Here is a 19,551-nt window from a genome sequence, read left to right on the forward strand (position 1 = left end):
GACAAGCAGATTCCCTGCTGAATGGGGATTCCTGACACAGGGCTCGATCCCAGGACCCTGAGATCATGACCTAAGCCGAAGTCAGATGCTTAACTGACTGAGCCACCCAGGTGCCCCAAACATGAATATAAATGTTCTGTTAACATCTTATTTAGATGTGTTTAACAGTTAAACCATAGACTAGGTAAAGCAGATTACCCTCCATAATGTCGGTGGGTCTCCTAATCCAATCAGTTGAAGGTCTTCTCGAAAAGACTGGTGTCCCCCAAAGAAGAGAGAAATCTGTCTCCAGATTGCCTTCAGACTCAAGCTGCAATATCAACTCTCCCCTGGGTCTCCAGCCTGCTGGACTGCCTTGAAGATTTTGGACTTGCCAGCCCCCACAATCATGTGAACCAATTCCTAAAATAAACTTATGTATATATATATATATATATATATATATATATATATATGTACACACACACACACACACACACACACACACTATTGGTTCTGTTTCCTTGGAGAATACTGATTAATACAATACCTCCTGAATACTCTGTCCCCACCCAGTCAGCCACACTACTACACTCTTCCCCTTCTTGGGCTAGCCTTCTGTCTCTCCATTTCCATATTTTCTCTCCTGTTACTGGCTCCCATTCCACTTTCCTGCAGTCTCAGTGTTTACACCTCCACCTTTTCTCCCATCCAACTCCTTCTTTTAAAGAATTCCCTCTTTCAAGCTGCGACCATATACTGACTCAATTCCACTTTAACTTGATTGATTTACTCCATCAATTATACAGAAGCAGCAGGCATGGTTTGTGCATTAGGTGGGTGGTACTAAGGGTGGAGAAGGGGCAATGATACAAAGATAAGTAAGGCCTGGGTTCTGTCCTGAATGTGTTAACAATTAAGGAAATAATTGCAAGAGAGGTCAAAGAGGTGCATATGCAACTGTAACAGAGGGAGGGCTGCACATGGAGCATAAGAGCAGGGCTGAGGGACTGGGGAGAGTACATGAGGGAAGATCTCTCTCCAGGAGTAAATGGGGGGAAACAAGGTTCAAAGAACAATTGTGGAAAAGCAAGTCCATGAAAGATGGATAGGATTTTGACCTCAGTTGGGAAAAGTGCAGGACAGTTTGGAAAATACTGAATAGACAGAGTGAACGGTAAACAGGGAGTCCAAAACAAGACTCAATTCCCAGATCTAGGGTTTCACTCCTGCCATTCAGCCACACTTCACCTAGAACGTCTCACCAACAGCCCACAGTCAGCATCACCAGACATCACTCACTCCCAAGGCAGCTTCCTTTGCCAACATCTCTTTTTGTCAATGGAAGAGAAATATGATTCTCTAGATCACTCAAGTTCAAAACTGAACCTCTGGACTCAGCTTTTTCCCTCCCCAATGGTGATTATGTTACCAGTGTTTCTCCACTTAGCAGACCTTCAGTCTGTCCCCCATCCAGACAGCACCTGGCTAAGAGTCATTTGGCCTCTGGTTGACTTCTCCCCTGATAAAAACCCACTGCCTGCTCATTCTGTTTACAGTTTGTAAATGTCTCCTGTAAAGAAATGTGTCAGCTCCCACTGGGTGAGATCAGCAGCTTAGAAAAGAGGGAAGAAGCATCCCCCTCACTGAAACACCAAACTCATATTGATGGTGCCCAAAATTACAATGGCTGTTGGGCAGTCACATCACACCAACTCATAAACGTGCACTTCATTAAAATTGCCAGATTCAGTTCACATCAAGTGGCATTGTGCTCCTTCTTCCTCATTTCAGAGCTAGTTTAAATTCTTCTTCCTGACTGATAACCCCTGGCGTGCACTTCGGCCCTGCCTGACCACTATGTCCACGTATTCCCAACACAAGCATTCCACTCCAGCCAGGCCAGCCAGGCCCTGCCCCCACCTGCCATCACATGAACACACCACATTCATCCCTGCTGCCACACACACATGCTTGCCCGCAGACTGTCCCAAGTGCTCTGTGCCCCCCTGCCCAGGCCATGAAGCTCTGCCCAAAGCTTTTCACCCTCACTGAGCTCTCCCCATTCTGATCCCCTGAAGAACAGACTTTGGCTTCTGTATATGTTGTATGTCTTACATTGTGAAATCATATTCTGTGTGACATTACATTATATGTGATAGTTATTAAACGTAGTTTCAATATATATTTTTTTGTGGCCAGAACTAAGAGGGTTATAATAAGTCACCCAGGATGCGCATTTAAGGTCATGAACATGTCAACCCCAAATTAGTACTGATCTGTCACAGAAATATCTCAATCTAAGAAATTACTAGTAAGTTGCTAAAGAAAATGGAAACCTGGAAATACTAAAGTTTGTTAAAAGCAAATAACAACAACAAAAAAGAAGATAAAAGAAGGAAAACAGTCTGGGTATGTGTATTTGAAGAAAATTATATCCCCACTAGGTATATTTTTATACGACATGAGAAGTAAAGAGGTGCTTAAATAAGAAGTATATTCTGCAGAAGTTTAGAAAGCAAAAAGTCAAAGACCAAGAATCCAGCACTTCTTTGGGAAATGATCCTGTCTCTAGATGGCAGGCCAGATACTTTACGGAGGTCAATTTATCAGGCTTCCACTACTTGATGGAAATAATCTTTAAAGGATCCACCTGTTCTGGTCCTAATTGTAGGGTACCAGAAGGTGGTGTGTGGGAATGGATGGGTCTCCCAGGGGAACCTTCCCACCGAGTGCCCCTTGGCACTCCACCAGAAAATAGTTACATTGGACTGTGGCCTTTGATCCCATCTCTTCCAAGTCTGATAACCTCACAACATTGTTTCTGGTTCTGTAGAGCGAAGACCCCGATGCTGCACTCTGGAGATGTACTGCACTGAGGATGCCTATCACCCTTGGCTGGGGGAACAATAGGCCCCTTTCCCTCTAACAGCAAGTGTCACAGCTCCCTGTTAGATTCTAACTGTTTTGAGGGTCAGCACAATGTCCCATTCTTCCTGCAGAGCTTCCACTCTATCAAGTACACAGGTACCTCACTGATTATATGTTGGGACTACTTTTTTCCTCAAATTTTCACCCACCGGACTCTTCTCCTAGTATTTTCAATTAATCTACCCAACAAATACTCCTTGAACTTATTCATTTATTTAACAAGTGCTTGCTGAGCCTCCAGACTATATCAGGCACAGCACTAGTGCTTTATAGGTACACAAACTGATGAACAACACAGCCAAGCTCCTGCCCTCAGGGAGCCCACAACTGAGGAGAAGAGACAGAACAAACAAGCAAGCATGATCACAGACACTGAGCTCTGCAATTAACAGAAGCAGGGCTCCTTGGAGAAATGGTTGATCCTAGGGATGGGCCAGAGAATATACAATAAGAGCATCTTGCAGTGCCAGAAAGAAAGCATTTAAAAAAAAACCCACAATGATGAGTATATATCAGAAGAGAAACAGGAACCAAATGAAAGAGATCCTAATGAACAAAGCTGAAATGATTTGAACAACAAAATAAACAAGGTAGTATTTATGGATTATAATCCAAAGTATAAAATAAATATCCATGAATCCATGGTAATATAAACAAATGTTGACCAAATGAGTAAATTGGGAAGAAGGGACAGATTTCCCATACAGAAGAATAAGAGATAATTATGTAGCTACTCCAGCCTCAGAGAGGTAGAGCATAAGTCCCCACCCATTAAGTGTGAGCTGCGCAGTGATTCCTTCCAAGGAGTACAGTATGGAAGGGGGCAGTAATTTTGCAGTGGCAAAACCTGACAAACACTACCCCACCCAGATGATCAAGCTTAACATCCCAAGTGATAAATCATGTTGATTAGAACATGTGCCTTTGATATGACGTAATGAAAATGGCAATCACCTCTGTGGTCTTCCTCCCCAAAACTAATAACCCCCATCTAATCATGAGAAAATATCAGACAAACTTCAGTTGAGGGACATTCTGCTAAATACCTGACCAGTATTCTTCCAAATCAGCAAGGTCATCAAAAACAAGGAAAGTCACAGAAACTGTCACAGCCAAGAGAAGCCTAAGGAGACATGATGACTAAAGTAGTATGCTTTCCTAGATACAAATCCTGGAGTAGAAAAATGATATTAGGTAAAAACTAAGGAAACCCGAATAAAGTATGGACTTTCATGAGTAATAATGTATTGATATTTGTTCATTAATTGTAACAAATGTATCATAAGACTGTCAGACTTTAATATTAGGGGAAACTCAGTGCCGGGTATGTGGTAACTCTGTACTCTCTTTGCAATTTTTCTGTAAATCCAAAACTGTTAAAATAAAAGGTTTATTATAAAAAAAATAAAAGGACCAAAACCTCAAGGAGCCCTTTCAATTCATCTATCTGAAGGGCAACATGGAATATTAGAGAACAATTGCAGAGTAGGAACCAGTATCTCAGGCAAGCCACAGTGCTTCTGATGCTGACAGCCAGAAAGAGTAAGGACAGGTAGGCATGGTTTTTGATGATTGCTTCATGGTAAGACCACTGCTGCACCCCTTCCCAATTTCACTAGCCATCACAGGCATACATTTCATCCTCCAAAAAAAAGTCCTTGCCTCATCACAGCAAGATCCACAGGGAACACAGAACTGCCAGAGTTGGGCAGCAACCTACATTTTGCACATTGTCGGAACTCTGTATTTGTTGAGATAGTATTTGTAAATCCCTTTGCCACATTAAAATATTCATAATCGAACAGACATTTCTCCAATGATATACAAATGGCCAACAAGCATATGAAAGGACGCTCGGTGTCATTAGACATCAGGGAAAAGGAAGGCAAAACCACGGTGAGATAATCCCATAACATCCATATGCTGGCTGTAACTTTAAAAAAGAAAAAGGAAAATAAAAAGTGTTGGTGAGGATGTGGAGAAAGTGACACCCTCAGACATTGGTGGTGGGATTGTAAGATGGTGCTCCTACAATGGGAAATGGGCGGTTCCTCAATAAGTTAAACACAGAATGACCACATGACCCGGAGGTCCCTCTCCTTTTTTGGTTTATACTCAAAAGAATTGAAAGCAAGTGTTCACGCAAAAACTTGCACATGAATGTTCATAGCAGGTTTATTTGCAATAACCAAAAGGTATAAACAACCGAAGTGTCTGCCAACAGATGAATGGATAAATAAAAAGTGGTATCTACACCCATTAAAAGGAATGAAGTACTGACACACAGATGGACTTTGAAAACATTAACGTAAATGAAAGAAGCCAGACACAAAAAGCCATATATTGTACGACCCCCTTTATATGAAATATCCAGAACAGGCAAATCCATAGAGACAGAAGAAAGTAGATTAGTAGTTAACCAGGGCTGGGAAATGGGGAGTGACTGTTTAATGGGTACTGGGTTTCCTTTTGGGTGATGAAAATGTTACAGAACTAAACAGTGGCGATGGTTGCACAACACTGTGAATGAACTAAATGTCTCCATGCGTTGTACAATTTAAATGGTTAAAATGGTGAGTTTATATGTATTTTACCATAATTAAAAATCACAAGTGCATTCCTTAATCCCATCCCCGATTTCACCCATCCCCCTACCCTCCTCCCCTCTGGTAACCATCAGTTTATTCTCTGTAGTTAAGGTCTGTTTCTAGGGGTGCCTGGGTGGCTCAGTCCATTAAGGGTCCATTAAGGGCCATGATCTCAGGGTCATGGGATTGAGCCCCGTGTCTAGACCCATAGCAGGCTCCAAGCTCAGCAAGGAGACTGCTTGTTCCTCTCCTTCACCCCTGCTTGCATTCTCGCTCTCTCAAATAAATAAATAATTTTTTTTTAAAAAAAGAGTCTGTTTCTAGGTTTGATGTATGGAAGTGCTGAATCACTATATTGCACACCTGAAACTAATATAACACTGTATATTAACTATACTGGAATTGAAATGAAATGAAATAAGAAATACATGGGAAAAAATAAAAACACTTATCTTTTAAAATATCAAAAGGCAAAGAATATCCATAACTAACATGATTCCGAGTATGGCTCTCAGACCACCTATATCAGCAATACTCAAGATAATTGATAAAAATGAAAGTTCCTGGGCTCACCCAAGACCCACAAAAGTTGATTCCCAGAAACCTGTATAGTATTGTATTATCCTTTCAACAGCATCTCACATGATCTTTGCACACAGGGTTGAAAAAATCAAACTAGAAAACTCTTGAGATGGGAAGTGTCTCCTCTATGTCCTCAGCCTAATATAGGCCTACTCGATAACAGGCTTTTTTGTTGAATGAATAGACAAATGTTGGTTTTCATTTAAAGGGAGCACACTGTTCTCGCCCTTCCAGGTGTCTGGGACTATGTCAGTTCCAAGGAAGAGTCCCCGTGCTGTATTTCCACCTTAGACTGTTAGTCTGCACCAGCGGCCAACAGGGAGCAGTATGGGAGGGGGGGCATAATGGGGAAGTGGGGCTGGAGTCGCCTTTGTTCTCTAAGCAGAGGCAGGAGAACTCACCCAGAGAATTTATAGATTTTCAAAAGAGTGCTTCACCATCATCTTTTCAAACCTCCTGGTATTGCAAAGGAAGATCCACACTCTACACATTCTGTGTGGATTAAATTTATGGCCTCTAGAAATCATCATTAAGGTGCAGAGGGAAGATATTAATCAAATGAGTTTCATGTCACTGATTACAACCAGAACTGCAAAACCTTGCTTTCAGAATTGTGTGCTACTGTTAAGTGGACAGTACGGTTGTAATCAGCTCAGAAAGTTTTTCCATGTTTGTCACACAGGTCAACAACCCAGTCAACACTCTAGGTGCCTTTGGTTCTCATTAGCATAAAATCTTTAACTTTCAGTTTTCAATGAACATCTCAACAAGTCTGTACATTTATATAATCCATATTAAATTTCTTCTGCAACAGGATAAGTGAAAATTGGATGGGATTAAATATTAAGAGGCAAAGTGAAAAGCCATAGATAACCCGAATAGGAAAAGAGGTATTTTTGCACAGTATTGAGATAGTTCTCTTTTTGGGCACCTGAGCAAATGTAACACATTCTTTGTGACTACTTGAGTTCAAAAGTTCTTTCCTGGAAGGGTCCTGGTACAACTTCCGTTGGTCCAGAATATAAGTGTTCAAACACAATGTTGCACAGAGCAGCTGTAAGGAGTGGGAATGTGGGTAGTCATTCTTTAGGAACAAAAGCCATTTCCAGGATTATCTGCTATGTTGCTCGGGGTTTGCCAATCAATATGCATATACTCACGGAGCAGCATCTACTATGTGCAAAGTACTTTACCTAGTGTGGTGGGAATGCAAAAAAATGCTTAAACTGTTTATAATTCCCAAAGAGGTTTACAACTTGCTTTTATAATTGAGTTATGTTACTATGCAAACAGATGTGCCTGGCTGGTGCATTTGTTTGGGGGGGAATGATGGAGAGACTAGAAAGGAGGGCAGGATAGCCAAACCCTTAAGGCTGAGGGAACATTCAAGGCACAGGATACATTAAGACAGCCAGTCTGTCTAATGAAAAAGCCTAAAACAGGTTTTTGTGTGTCTCCAACCTTACGGTCAAGGACATTCCAGGGCCCACCCCAAAGTGTTTTAAACTTATCTGAGGCAGGGCAATTCTCTGAGAATCTTGTTCTCCTCAAAATATTTCGGGAGGTAGATCTTTATAGTCCAGGTTCATTTTTCAGGACCTTAAAGAGGCACCTTAAGAACCACCACTAGTCCTGTTGCGTGAGAGAAGATGGCCCAACAGCTAGTGCATGGTTTAGGTGCAGACATTTAATCACCAACCAATTTTGTGAAACAAGCAAGTCATACATCTCTTGTCTGATGTAGAACAGGTTTGAACCTGTGAAGCCGGGTCCCTAAACAGCTCCCACCATTTCCACCCACCAGCCCCTGCACCAGGCCCTCTCCTACCCCGGGCATTCTGAGACCTGTCTGAAAGAAGGGCACCAGCTGGGCCCTTACGTGGCGCGCTAGGCTAGCAGAGGGAGGCCGGCTCCGCTTCCCTGCAGGAGGTGTCAAAGGCTGTGGGGAACTAATAAAAATAACCTCTTCGACTCCTCTAAACGGTCATTAATTAATAAAAAACAACAGTCACTGTGCCTCCAGGCTGCTCTCTAGGAGAAGGCCGTGCACGGGTACCCGGAGGGCTATAAGAGGGTGGCAGTGTCCGGACAAAAAGGAGGATGTGTCCTGGCAAAAACACAACCTGTCCTTAACACTGATTCCAACGAGTCCACCCGCTTCGAAAGCCTCGCTAAGGGCTGCGGACCCACTCGCCCAGTCCCTTTCCCTAGGGCGCCTGGCCAGTACACCCCGGTTCTCGGGCCCAGTGGCCTCCCACCCCGAGCGCGGGCTCTGCCAGCGAACCCCTCCCCAGCCGGAGCGGCCAGGAGACGCGGGCCGCCCCACCCTTTCAGGACCAGGTCGGGCCAGCCCCCGAGGGAGGGCCAGTCCTGCAACCCGTGGCCCCAGCTCCCCGCACCCTCGAAGGAGGGCCACTCCTACACCCCCCGCTCCCCGCGTCCAACCGTCGCTCTCCGCGCCCCCGAGGGAGGGCCCGCCTTGCACCCCGCGCCCCGGGGCGGGCGCGCGTCGGAACTCGGCGCTCTTGCGTCTCGCAGCCCGCCGGGAAGCGTCAGGGCAGAGGCGGGGTGGGGCGCGGTTAAAAGGCGCTGCAGGGGGGAGCCGGGCCTGCACCCGAAGCCGAGCGGGAGCGCCGACTGCACACTCCCGACACCGGCCCAGCAGTCCGCGGCGCCCCAGCCCGACCTGCTGGCGGGTTGCAGCGGAGAGCCCCGGCCGCAGTCCCGCCGAGCAGGTAAGCGGGCGCCAGGCACGGCGCCCCCGAATGCTGGCGGCGGGCTGGGGGGCGCGGTGAGGGAGGCGGCGGGCGCGCTGCGCCATCTCGGCCCTTGGCCCGCAGCTGTTGCCTCCGAGAACCCCGAGCAGGTGAGGCAGGCAGCCTGTCGCCTCTCTCGCCCTTGTCGCCCTTGCTGGCGACCGCTCCAAGGTGGACCCTGTGGCCGCAGGGCATGGTCACCCTCCGATCGCTGGGAGGCTGGCAGCGGTGGGTGTCCACGTGTTGGGGTTGCCCAGGGCAACCTTATCTGCTGCGGATCCGCATCCTCCCGTGTCCGCTGGGGCCCGGGCCGATTCCGCCCGGCACTGCCCGGAGTCCTCTGCGCACCCGGAGGAACGAGGATGGACGGGTTTGACTTTTACCCTAGATGGTCCCCCTTCGACCTGCACAACAGGTTTTATAAATATACCACATCGTGTGTGTCAGTGGCCAGAGTGTGGACCCGTGCCCCTTTCCCCCACTTCCTTTGCTGCATTTTGGATTTTCTTTGCTTTTATGCAACCTTGACGAAGTCTAGCTTGGATCTGGGGAAAAGGAAAGCCGGTTTAACCGGGCTGTTGGACAAGTCCCAGGTAGAACTGACCCGTTTGGCTGCATGATGTATGCCCAAGGAACTTGGGAAACGCAGATGACAATAATGCAATTACTGGACAATTACTGGACAACAATAATTAAGTGTCATTGGTGACACATGTCAGTTAAAAGGTGGAGGCACCAGAAGGTACTTCCCGTCCAGAGAAGGAGAGCAGTCCCAGGTGTTACCTGGCATCGGGTGTTTTGACTGGGCTGGCCTCCCTTTCTGGAGAGCAAGACTGAACCTCAGGTGAGTGTGGCCTGCATGCAGTTATGGACGCTTGTAGGGGGTAGAAACGTGCAGCCATTGCAGGGATACCTGGTCCAGCAGCGACCGCAGGGTCCCCTAGGTGGAATCTCACTGTCAGCGAAGTGGCTGACTGAATGTTACCATGTATTTTTGTTCTTTCCCTTCAGTAGACTGTATGCCATAGAAGTATTTTCTTGCCCCAGTTCTAGTAAAATCTAACCAATGTTCTAGAAGAAAATGTCCTGCCCCAATGCAGTTTCCTTAGAATTGCGGGATGCTGCTCCAAACTGCTCCTGTGGAGAGCTTTGTCTGTTGTTTGGATCAGGTGGAGTCTTTGGGGGTGTTGTTCGAACCCTGCCAAGGAGGGGAGAAGGAAGTTATGAAGAGAGAACATCAACACTCTCTAGCCTGTGACATAACTGGGGTGGGGGCTGGGGGTGCAGGGTCCCCCATCACCATCCCCACAGTGACCCAAACTGGGAGGACACTAATCAGTCCAGCTGCTTCACTTGTGTTTTTATTTTAAAACCAAATCTGGTATTGGTGAGAGTGACTTCATTTTCTTTTTCTTACTTTTTATCTTCTGAATTATAACAGCTTTAAGAAAGAAAAGAACTGCAGAAGATCTGACTAAACAACTGAGTAGGGTGAAAGGAAAATTCTTACTTGCAAACCCTCACCGTGCATCTTTGATTCAATCTGAATATTCCAGGAGTTATGAGTGGTTTGTAGACGTTAGTTAAAATGTTAAGTAGAATAAAATTGTGGGAAAATAACTTTTAACACAAGTTTCTTGGCCATGAGGACATAATCCTTCCAATGGCTGCATTATGATTTATTAAGATTTCTGTTTTACTTGCTTGAACCATAAGAATAGAACTGAGTCTGTGGAGCGGCTTTTCCTTTTTTATTTTCATGGTCATTCAACTCAAGTTAGACTTAAATCTTTGGAAAGGACACAGGTTTGCTTGAATGAACAGAGACTGCTTAATGGAAAATGTTTTAACTCTTTGACTTCCCAAATGGGTTAAGAAACACATGTAGTTTTATGAATTGTCCATGTTTATATTTAGACTCCATACACAGAAAAAGTTCTTTCAATTTTATTGAGTTAATTTTGAAGAAGTACATAGATCCTAAATCCATTTTATCACTAGCTGTTACTCATAAAGGACAGTTGATGAAATTTTGAGTCATTAAATTTAAAAATCAGAGATAAGGTTGTCCCTTGGATGACCTGAGCTTTCTAGAGACAACAGACATAGATTCTTCTTGATTAAAGAGAGAGTTTGAGATTTTTTTTTTTTAACTCCTGATTTGGGGGATAAAGGAGCATATCCAGTTTCTCAAACTCCCTTACTCTTTTTCTCAATTGCTCAAGGAATGGGCTTGAGGTTTGGGATTGGGTATTATTATTATTTTGATAAGGAAAAGAATCTACACTAAAGATTTTATTTTTATTTTATTAGTATTCAAAGTATGAAGCATCAGGAAATTGGCAGTCTCTAGACTTCCCTCATAACAGTTCTGGGGATAAAGAAAAACTACCCACAAAGGTCATGCAATAGACACGTGGGAAGTAGTTAAAGAAATATGGCCACATCTGTGTTTTTTCCCTCAACAGGTGACATCATCACTGAACTGAAACTGGACAAAGATTTATATTCATGTCATTACTGTGCAACATCAGCTTTTAGGCAATCAAATGGTGTAGAAGAAAGCCTGAAGCCCTTGAGGAGGGAAACTTGCCTAATTCTTCTCCAGGCCAATTAGCTGTGAGTCCTTGGAAGTAAGGCCCAGATGTGTTTGTTTTGCTTTGACGTTGTTTTTTATCAATATAAAACTTCTCTACTCCCCAGAGCTAATGTGGAAATCATGAGGAATGTGTTCTGTTCTCGGGTATATCAAATATTCAATGAATAACTTTGAAAGGGTCATCCAAAGGGAAATAGAACTTTCTAGAAAGACACTTTCCACCTTTTGGTGTCTGCTAAGGGGTAAGACTATAATTTTAAAGCTTTAGTTTGGTTCTGTCATCAGTGAAACTGAAATGGCATTGTTAAGCAAACTAGTTATGATTAAATTCTTAAGTTTTAAAACAATCAAGAAATTTTATTACTTAAATTATTTTAATTGTAAAAGGGAAGAACAATCTATCTTCATAATACTGTGTGTATCATCAGAAGTAAGATCAATGGTTTACTTATTCTTAGAGGTAAGTATTCCAGACTGGAGCTTTAGTATCAAGAATGCAATATGGAGTTATTCACCATGATTAGATATACCACAAAACCAAAGACAGTTACTGTAACTTGTAACTTGTAACTTGAAGTGTAACCATTTTTTTTTTTTTTTTTTTTTTTTTTTTTGAGAGAGAGCACACAAGCAGGGGAGGGGCAGAAGGAGAGGGAGAGAGAGAATCTTAAGCAGGCTCCGGGCTCAGCAGCGCGGAGCCAGACTCGGGGGCGGGAGGCGGGGCTCCATCTCACACTCTTGAGATCATGAGCCTGAGATCATGACCTGAGCCAAAATCCAGTTGGGCACTTAACCCACTGAGCCACCCAGGCGCCACGAAGTGTAACCACATTCTTGGACGGAGACAAGACTACAGAAGCTAGACAGATGTATTCTTTCCTTAAAAGAGAGCCAGAGAGGCACCAGTTAAGATAAACCTCTCTGTTCACAAAGAGTTAATATTTTACTTTTTATTGAAAAGGCTCCTCCCATTGGCTGCAGTCTGTCTAAAGCATGAAAGGAAGGAGGTATTTTGTTTACTAATACTAATTGCAAAGCGTGCCAACGGATGCAGTTGTTTCGGAAAGTAATTTTCAAAGAGCATTCAGCCTTCAAATCTTCTACAACCAAGATGTTGGTGGAAAGCTCCCCCAGGAGTTATATTTTTACAGGGAGAGGCAGGAGAGGGTTGGGCCCAGTGGGCAGTCTCTTCCTTGGGGGGCAGAAGTGGCTTCAACCCAGGAAAGGTCGGGTCAGGAGGAAAAGTGGAGGTGAATCTTCTGCTCTCTGTCAGCTCCCTCCTTTCTGGGCTCCTCCCGCGGGAAGGGTGTCCTGGGGGCAGCCAGGCATTAGGGTGCCGGCAGCAAAGTGTCAGGAAGCTGGGGGCAGTCCCTTTCCCTGACTGGCTCTGACAGTTGTGAGGCAAGCTGTCCTTCTGCTCTTAGCACACGGACAATGATACCCAGGACCCATATACGTAAGACCCTCAGGAATAATGTGGACTATACAGAAGAATCGAAAGAGAAGCTCTCACTGTAGGAAACATGGCGTCGCATTCACTGAATGGTTTTCCTGGGCGCACTTAGGGCAAGGGAGGGACCGAGAATATGGAGGGCAGCGCTTCCTGTCATTCCTACTGTGAGAAGTAATAGGGCTTTTGTTGCTCCTGCAGGAAGATACTGCAGATCAGGTGGTTTGTCTTTAGCCTGATTGTCTTGAGTGACCAGTAGGCTGGACACACTTGTATTTGGGTTTAATCACTCATTTTTCTTAGTGACCTACGCATCTCTTTTTCTCCCTTTAAAGGCACGGGGGGAAATTACTGATATTTAGTGGAAGTCAAAAGTATTGTAAAATAGATTATTTTCTGTTCAGCTTTGCTACTTGGGTAGAACTTCAGAATGTGTGATTTGGGCACCCAGAAAAGCCAAAAGAAATAAAACCACTGCCATAATAATTGTTCCTATTTTTTTTTTTTTTTTTTTAAGAAGGAGAAGCCCTAAGGCACGGGTGCCAAGGATCCTGCTTCTAGAAAGCCGGAACCATATTCTTGTGTGGAAATTCTGACCTCATGACCTCTCCCACAGCTTCAGCCTCTCCAAATTCATTCAGACTGAGTTGTCCTTTAGCACCTTGATCGGTTTGCTTGCTAGAAGGGCAGGTAATAGGTGACCGCAGGTGTGCCAATGTTCAGGAAGCCTGTTGATAAAGAACTCAGGGAAAAACAGCCTTCTGTTTAAATTCCCTGCACTTTGGAGGGTTTAAGAAAATGTGAACTTTTATTTGATAAATCAAAAATTTGTTGATTGGGCACTTAATTAAACCAAATTGCAATGGGGGATGTTTATTGGTTAATTAGAGAACATCTTCATTTTATTAACAAATAGGACTGTCCCCTAGGTGAACAGCTGTGTAAAATATGTTTAAACACCAAATGTATGTGTTTCTACCTCCTGAAATGCTTCCAGGATAGAAAACAATTAGCAACAATTAGGAAAATTTATTATAACGACTTTCATTATAAACTAAAAATTAATTTTATAATTCATGTTACCCAAGATGAGTTTTTATTTTTTTAATTTTTTAAAGATTTATTTATTTATTTGAGAGAGAGGGAGTCGGGGGGGGTGGGGGGACAGAGGAAGAGGAAGAGAGAAACTCAAGAAGACTGCGCTGAACTCGATCTCACGACCCTGAGGTCAGACCTGAGCCAAAACTGAGAGTCGGTTACTTAACCTACTTTGCCACCCAGGTGCCCCCCAAGATGAGTTTTTAAAATCAAAGATACATGTACTGTGGACATTGAAAATCTCTTTCTCAGAAGGTGGGCACTAGCTCCACACCTCTCTTGTATCATGCTTTTAGAAATAATTTTTTAAATAATTTCTCTTTGATAAAATAGGAGAAGAGTTTCTGCCTTTTCTCTGTTAACAGGTAAAATTATGCCTTGTGCTCTATTGTGCCCACCCCTTTCTTTTCTTTTGGCTCAAGTATCTTATTTTTCTTTCTTTTTCATGATTTTTATTTTCCTTTTTTTTTGCTCAGTTAGTGATTAAATTTTTTGACATTGTTGTTACAAGTCTGGACCCCTCCACTTGTGTATCATGATCTGGGTTGTCTTCCATCTTATTGTTGCCTGAAAATCTGAGCCCCTCAATGCTGCTGGAAGTTTCTCCCTCCCTTAGCCGACTCCCTCAGAACTGTGGGACACACTTAAGAGCTCTTGTCTTCCCCCCCGACCCCCACCGCCAACACCCCTTTTCAAGTCTTCAGCTGTGGAATTCCACCTGTCTTTTCATTTTCATTGAAAAAATTAGTAAAGTCTAGGCTAAGTTAAAATGATAATTTGCATTTTCCCATTTCTGCCACAATGTAAGCTTTTGGCTCAATTTTAGTTTGGACTTAAGAATTCAAATGTTCTCATCATATTCTGTGTTAAAACTTTTCATACTCCATGGCATTTGAACAAGTTTTAAGATCTATGAACATTTCGAAGTCCTTTACTTCTTTCTGGCCAGTGGAGTTGGAACAGGCCGGTATGCACTAAACCCTTCAAAACGATTTCTCCGGTTCCTTCTTCCTGGCTCCACCTCCTTGGCTTTGGTGCCGGCTTGCCGTGTCTGGGAGCCCTGAATACTCTGAGGGTGCTGGTTTGTTAAGTGCTGTTTTTTGATTCCTTCTTATGGGTTATTCAAGGAACGAATAAGCATCTGTGAAAGTCCATGATCACTTCAATTATCCTGTCTTCTGGTGACTTCATTAATCAAGTGAAAATACACGTGCTGAAGTGCAGTCCCGTTATCTCCTCCCCATTTTTTCCTTAAGAAATTATGTGCTCCCTCCTTGCAGAGTTGTGATCTAACACCTTCAATTTCCTAGGATAGGAATGCATCATTGGATAAGAAGCTCTCCCCAGCGCTTCTAGCCATGACCCTCCTGCATCCCACATTTGCTCTCAGCTTTGTTCAGAACCTACTCAGTGCTGGGAACTGGACTGTGCCTTGGGATGCAAAGATGAAATAGTTAACATCTTGGGATGCCTGGGTGGCTCAGTCAGTTAAGCGGCTGCCTTCGGCTCAGGTCATGATCCCAGAGTCCTGGGATCGAGCCTGGCATCGGGCTCCCTGCTCAGCAGGAAGCCTGCTTCTGCCTCTCCCACTCCCCCTGCTTGTGTTCCCTCTCTCGCTGTGTCTCTCTCTGTCAAATAAATAAATAAAATCTTTAAAAAAAAAATAGTTAACATCTCTATACAGTAGACATTCAATAAATACTTATGGAAGTCTTGGTGATTGTTATTTACTTGGCTTGGCAATGTGGTGACAGGGGGAGGTTTGCCTATAATTGAGCTCTATATGCTTTGGCAAGAGGAGAAGGCAGGGGGAGAAACTCATGATGTAGAAATTTCTAGCTATGCCCTGCTTGTGCTCCCCTCCCCACCCCTTCCACAGCGTGTGCCCCCTACTTCCACTGTGCAGTTCAGACAGAGGAGGAATCCACAAAGACCTATAATGTGGATGGTGGCATTTTTCCTTGGACCTATGTCTTTCTAAGAAAAAGGTGGTGCCTAAAAACCAAACCAAGGGCAAAGATGAATTTCTCAGAAAGCCAACTAAAGTGGAGGTCTGCTTTTCATAATACAGGACTGGTGACTTTATTAGCATCAACAAAGGGTCTTGCTTCTGGGGCACACATTAGCACCTCATCCAGAGACTTAGTGCTGAGCATTCCTGAAGGAGCTAAGGCTGCCTCCATTTACCCAGTTGTCTCAAAGAGCAACAGATGTGATGCAGAGGGGGCGGAGCTGTGGGCAGGAGACGGAGCCAAGAAGGTGGTGGGGGTGTGGGTTGTCAGCCTGAGGAGAAGCCTGACCCCGGGGTGCAGTCAAATACAAGAAAGTTGCCCTCAGACAGATTGACGAAAGGACTTTGGCAGCTCCCTCATCCCCTAAAAGGTTTGACAATTTGTGTAAGCCTGTTTTTCTGAAGAGAATGTTTTCTCTTTCAAAAGATTCTCAGAGTTCTTTTTTTTTTGATCCGAATGCTGATTAATTCTCTAGGCTTCTGTAGCAACGTAGGGTAAGAAGGTGTCTGTTTGAATTGTAGCAAAAGTTCCTGTGGAAGTCAAAAGAATGTTTTCTCTCAGGATGCTAAATCAGTGCATTAAGAGGGAGGGGCTCTGCATTGCTGGTTCCCTTCATCCATGGCTCCTGGTGCGCTCCTGGTGACTGGGAAGGGAAAGCTAGTGCCAGCCCCGGTTATCTGGAGAGCTAGTGAGTGCTTTTTGTAAAAGCTAGTAGTTCTCTTTCAGAAGAGGACCTTTCAGTAGTGTGTGACATCAGGTCTCCTAAGAACACATGATTTCAGCAAATGATGTTATTCAAACTAGAAATAAACATAAATACATTGTATAAACTAGCAAGTATTGGGGTCTCTTCCCTCTTCCCAGTCTGCTGGGTACACCACATATGTCATTCCAAGGATTATTTTTTTCTCTTTGATAAGCCGTTTGATGGAATAAGATCTACTGTGGAACCTCTGTGATCCCTTGGGCAAAACAAAACTGATACAGTACTTACACGCACGGTGGTTAAAAGAAAATTGGGAAATGTATTTGTTTATCTAAGTTCCTGCACTAATGTCAAACAGCAACCTAATATATAATCTGAATTCAGTTGAATCAAGATGATCTGAAACCCCCAACGGTTATTTCTGGTTTAAAACTGTTCGAATGTTCTTAGAGTGGGCATTCCCTACCAGAAAACCTACTAGCAACCTAGGAGGTTGAAGTTATAAAATATCACAGCATACTTTATTGTTTTTTTAAGATTTTATTTATTTAGTTGAAAGAGAGCAGGAGCGGGTGGGGGGACAGAGGGAGAGGGAGAAGCAGACACCCTGCCGAGAAGGACCTGACCTGAGTTGAAGGCAGACGCTTAACCACTTAACCCACTGAGCCACCCAAGAGCCCCTCGCAGCATACTTTAAGAGAAATTTGCTTCGTTCTATAATATAACTATACTATTTTATAAAATCAAAGGAACTTTCCATTAACTAACTTTTGCTAATTTTTGTCTGTTTAGGAATAGGCCAACACAATGGACTGGGGTACCCTACACACTTTCATCGGGGGAGTAAACAAACACTCCACCAGCATCGGGAAGGTATGGATCACCGTCATCTTCATTTTCCGTGTCATGATCCTTGTAGTGGCTGCTCAAGAAGTGTGGGGTGACGAACAGGAAGATTTTGTCTGCAACACTCTGCAACCGGGATGCAAAAATGTGTGCTATGACCACTTTTTTCCTGTGTCCCACATCCGGCTGTGGGCCCTGCAACTCATCTTTGTCTCCACCCCGGCCCTGCTGGTAGCGATGCATGTCGCCTACTACAGACACGAGGCCGCCCGCAAATTTAGGCGAGGAGAGAAAAGAAATGAATTCAAAGACTTAGAAGACATTAAAAGGCAGAAGGTTCGGATAGAGGGATCCCTGTGGTGGACGTACACCAGCAGTATCTTTTTCCGAATCATCTTTGAAGCGTCCTTTATGTATGTGTTTTACTTCCTTTACAATGGGTACCACCTGCCCTGGGTATTGAAATGTGGGATTGACCCTTGCCCCAACCTTGTCGACTGCTTTATCTCTAGACCTACTGAGAAAACCGTGTTTACCATTTTTATGATTTCTGCATCTGTGATTTGCATGCTGCTTAATGTGGCCGAGTTGTGTTACCTGCTGCTGAAAGTATGTTTTAGGAGATCAAAAAGAACACAAACACAAAGAAATCATCCCAATCACGCCCTAAAAGAGAGTAAGCAAAATGAAATGAATGAGCTGATTTCAGATAGTGGTCAAAATGCCATCACAGGCTTTCCAAGTTAAACATTTCAAAGCACTACATAGTTGACTCATAACAAAAGTGGTGCCTTCTGGAGGCAGTGCCCACCTAAAAATCCCTTCCATAGGCTGAAGACTTTGTCTTTATAAATGCTTTCATAATACATAGATACTTGAGTTAACTTTTTGTAGAACAATTGTTCCCTTAATATGCAACATAATCAAATATGTGGTCCATCTCTGAAACTAAGACAGGATTACAACTGTGCCTTGAAGTAACTTTAACATGTTTAAGTGGACTGTCTGACATACTAGGTATTTCCTGAAAATTTAAGTGTGTAACTGTTGTTGATAAAGAACATTTATGTAGAAAATTGATACTTTGATTAGTAAAAGATATTTTTATAGGATTGAATGTTTTAGTTCTGACTTTGAATTTATATAAAGTATTTTTACAATGACTGGTCTTTCTTACCTGGGAAAACATATGAGGTTAGTTTTAGAATTATGCCATAAGTATCTAAATTTTGAACTTACAAAGAGTCTATCTTGTTGTAAATAGTGTTTTGCAATTTCTATTGACAAATTTATGAACTATCATGATACTCTTAAGGTGGAAATTGTTCATTGTACAATATATTTTTATTGCTTCCTAAATGTAGACAGAGCTGTATGGAAGTAGGAAGCTTTTTAAAACTGGACAATTTGCAATCATTGTGAACAGCTGACTTGAATGTTTCACCTCAATAAAGATCAGCCCCATTGCTTATGCCTTCATCTGCATTATGGGTTTCTGTTCAGTCTGGGCCTCCATGTGGTCATCCCTCATGTGGTAAGATGAGTTGGTTGGGTTACTTTTGGTGGGCAGGCTGCTGGTTGCGTTCGGCGGGGGGGGCGCCTGGGAGTTCAAGCCTGACTCTTGCATCCTCACATCAAATGAGCAGAAGCTGAGCTTAGCAACCCACCCAGTCCATAGCTTGGAGAGGATTTGGCTGCTTTAGGACACAGAAAATGTCCTCTGGGTCAGTTCAGCCCTGATAGAGACGAGGTTGAGGAAGTCAGGGGCAGCTCTCAGACGAAGCTTGCCTCAAAGGATTCATTCATTACCCGAGTCCTTCAGACCATGGTGACTGACATAAGCACCCACAGCCTCACACCCACAGATGAGGAAACCTTTCTCTCCAGGGATTTCCAGATTGAACACAGATGCCTTGAGAATGGGTGCTGGTGAGTCAGTCACAGACTGGTCACTCTGGAGTGGTAAGACACACACACACGAAACAACTGTGTAAAGGGACAACA

The 19,551-nt window shown here is 43.7% G+C and overlaps 1 protein-coding gene across 3 annotated transcripts; it reads left to right on the forward strand.

Moving 5' to 3' along the window:
• Positions 1-8,503: 8,503 nt before the first annotated feature.
• On the forward strand, positions 8,504-19,032 carry GJB6 (gap junction protein beta 6). 3 transcript variants are annotated; one of them, XM_032403394.1, is made up of 3 exons: positions 8,504-8,815; positions 11,305-11,469; positions 17,494-19,032. In XM_032403394.1, exon 3 carries the CDS (start codon positions 17,509-17,511, stop codon positions 18,292-18,294), a length of 786 nt encoding a protein of 261 aa, XP_032259285.1. In that variant the 5' UTR covers positions 8,504-8,815; positions 11,305-11,469; positions 17,494-17,508; the 3' UTR covers positions 18,295-19,032. The 3 variants fall into 3 exon arrangements, with proteins under 3 accessions (XP_032259285.1, XP_032259286.1, XP_032259287.1); XM_032403395.1 differs by having other exon boundaries at positions 11,305-11,455; XM_032403396.1 differs by lacking the exon at positions 8,504-8,815 and adding an exon at positions 9,267-9,680.
• The last annotated feature ends 519 nt before the right edge of the window (positions 19,033-19,551 follow it).

The sequence above is a fragment of the Phoca vitulina genome, unplaced genomic scaffold (assembly GCF_004348235.1).
Source record: "Phoca vitulina isolate PV1807 unplaced genomic scaffold, GSC_HSeal_1.0 scaffold5, whole genome shotgun sequence".
Classification (NCBI taxonomy): domain Eukaryota; kingdom Metazoa; phylum Chordata; class Mammalia; order Carnivora; family Phocidae; genus Phoca; species Phoca vitulina.

Bases quoted from the DNA above. Each gene is read 5' to 3' on its own strand.
- GJB6 (XM_032403394.1), top strand. From the start codon at position 17,509: ATGGACTGGGGTACCCTACACACTTTCATCGGGGGAGTAAACAAACAC.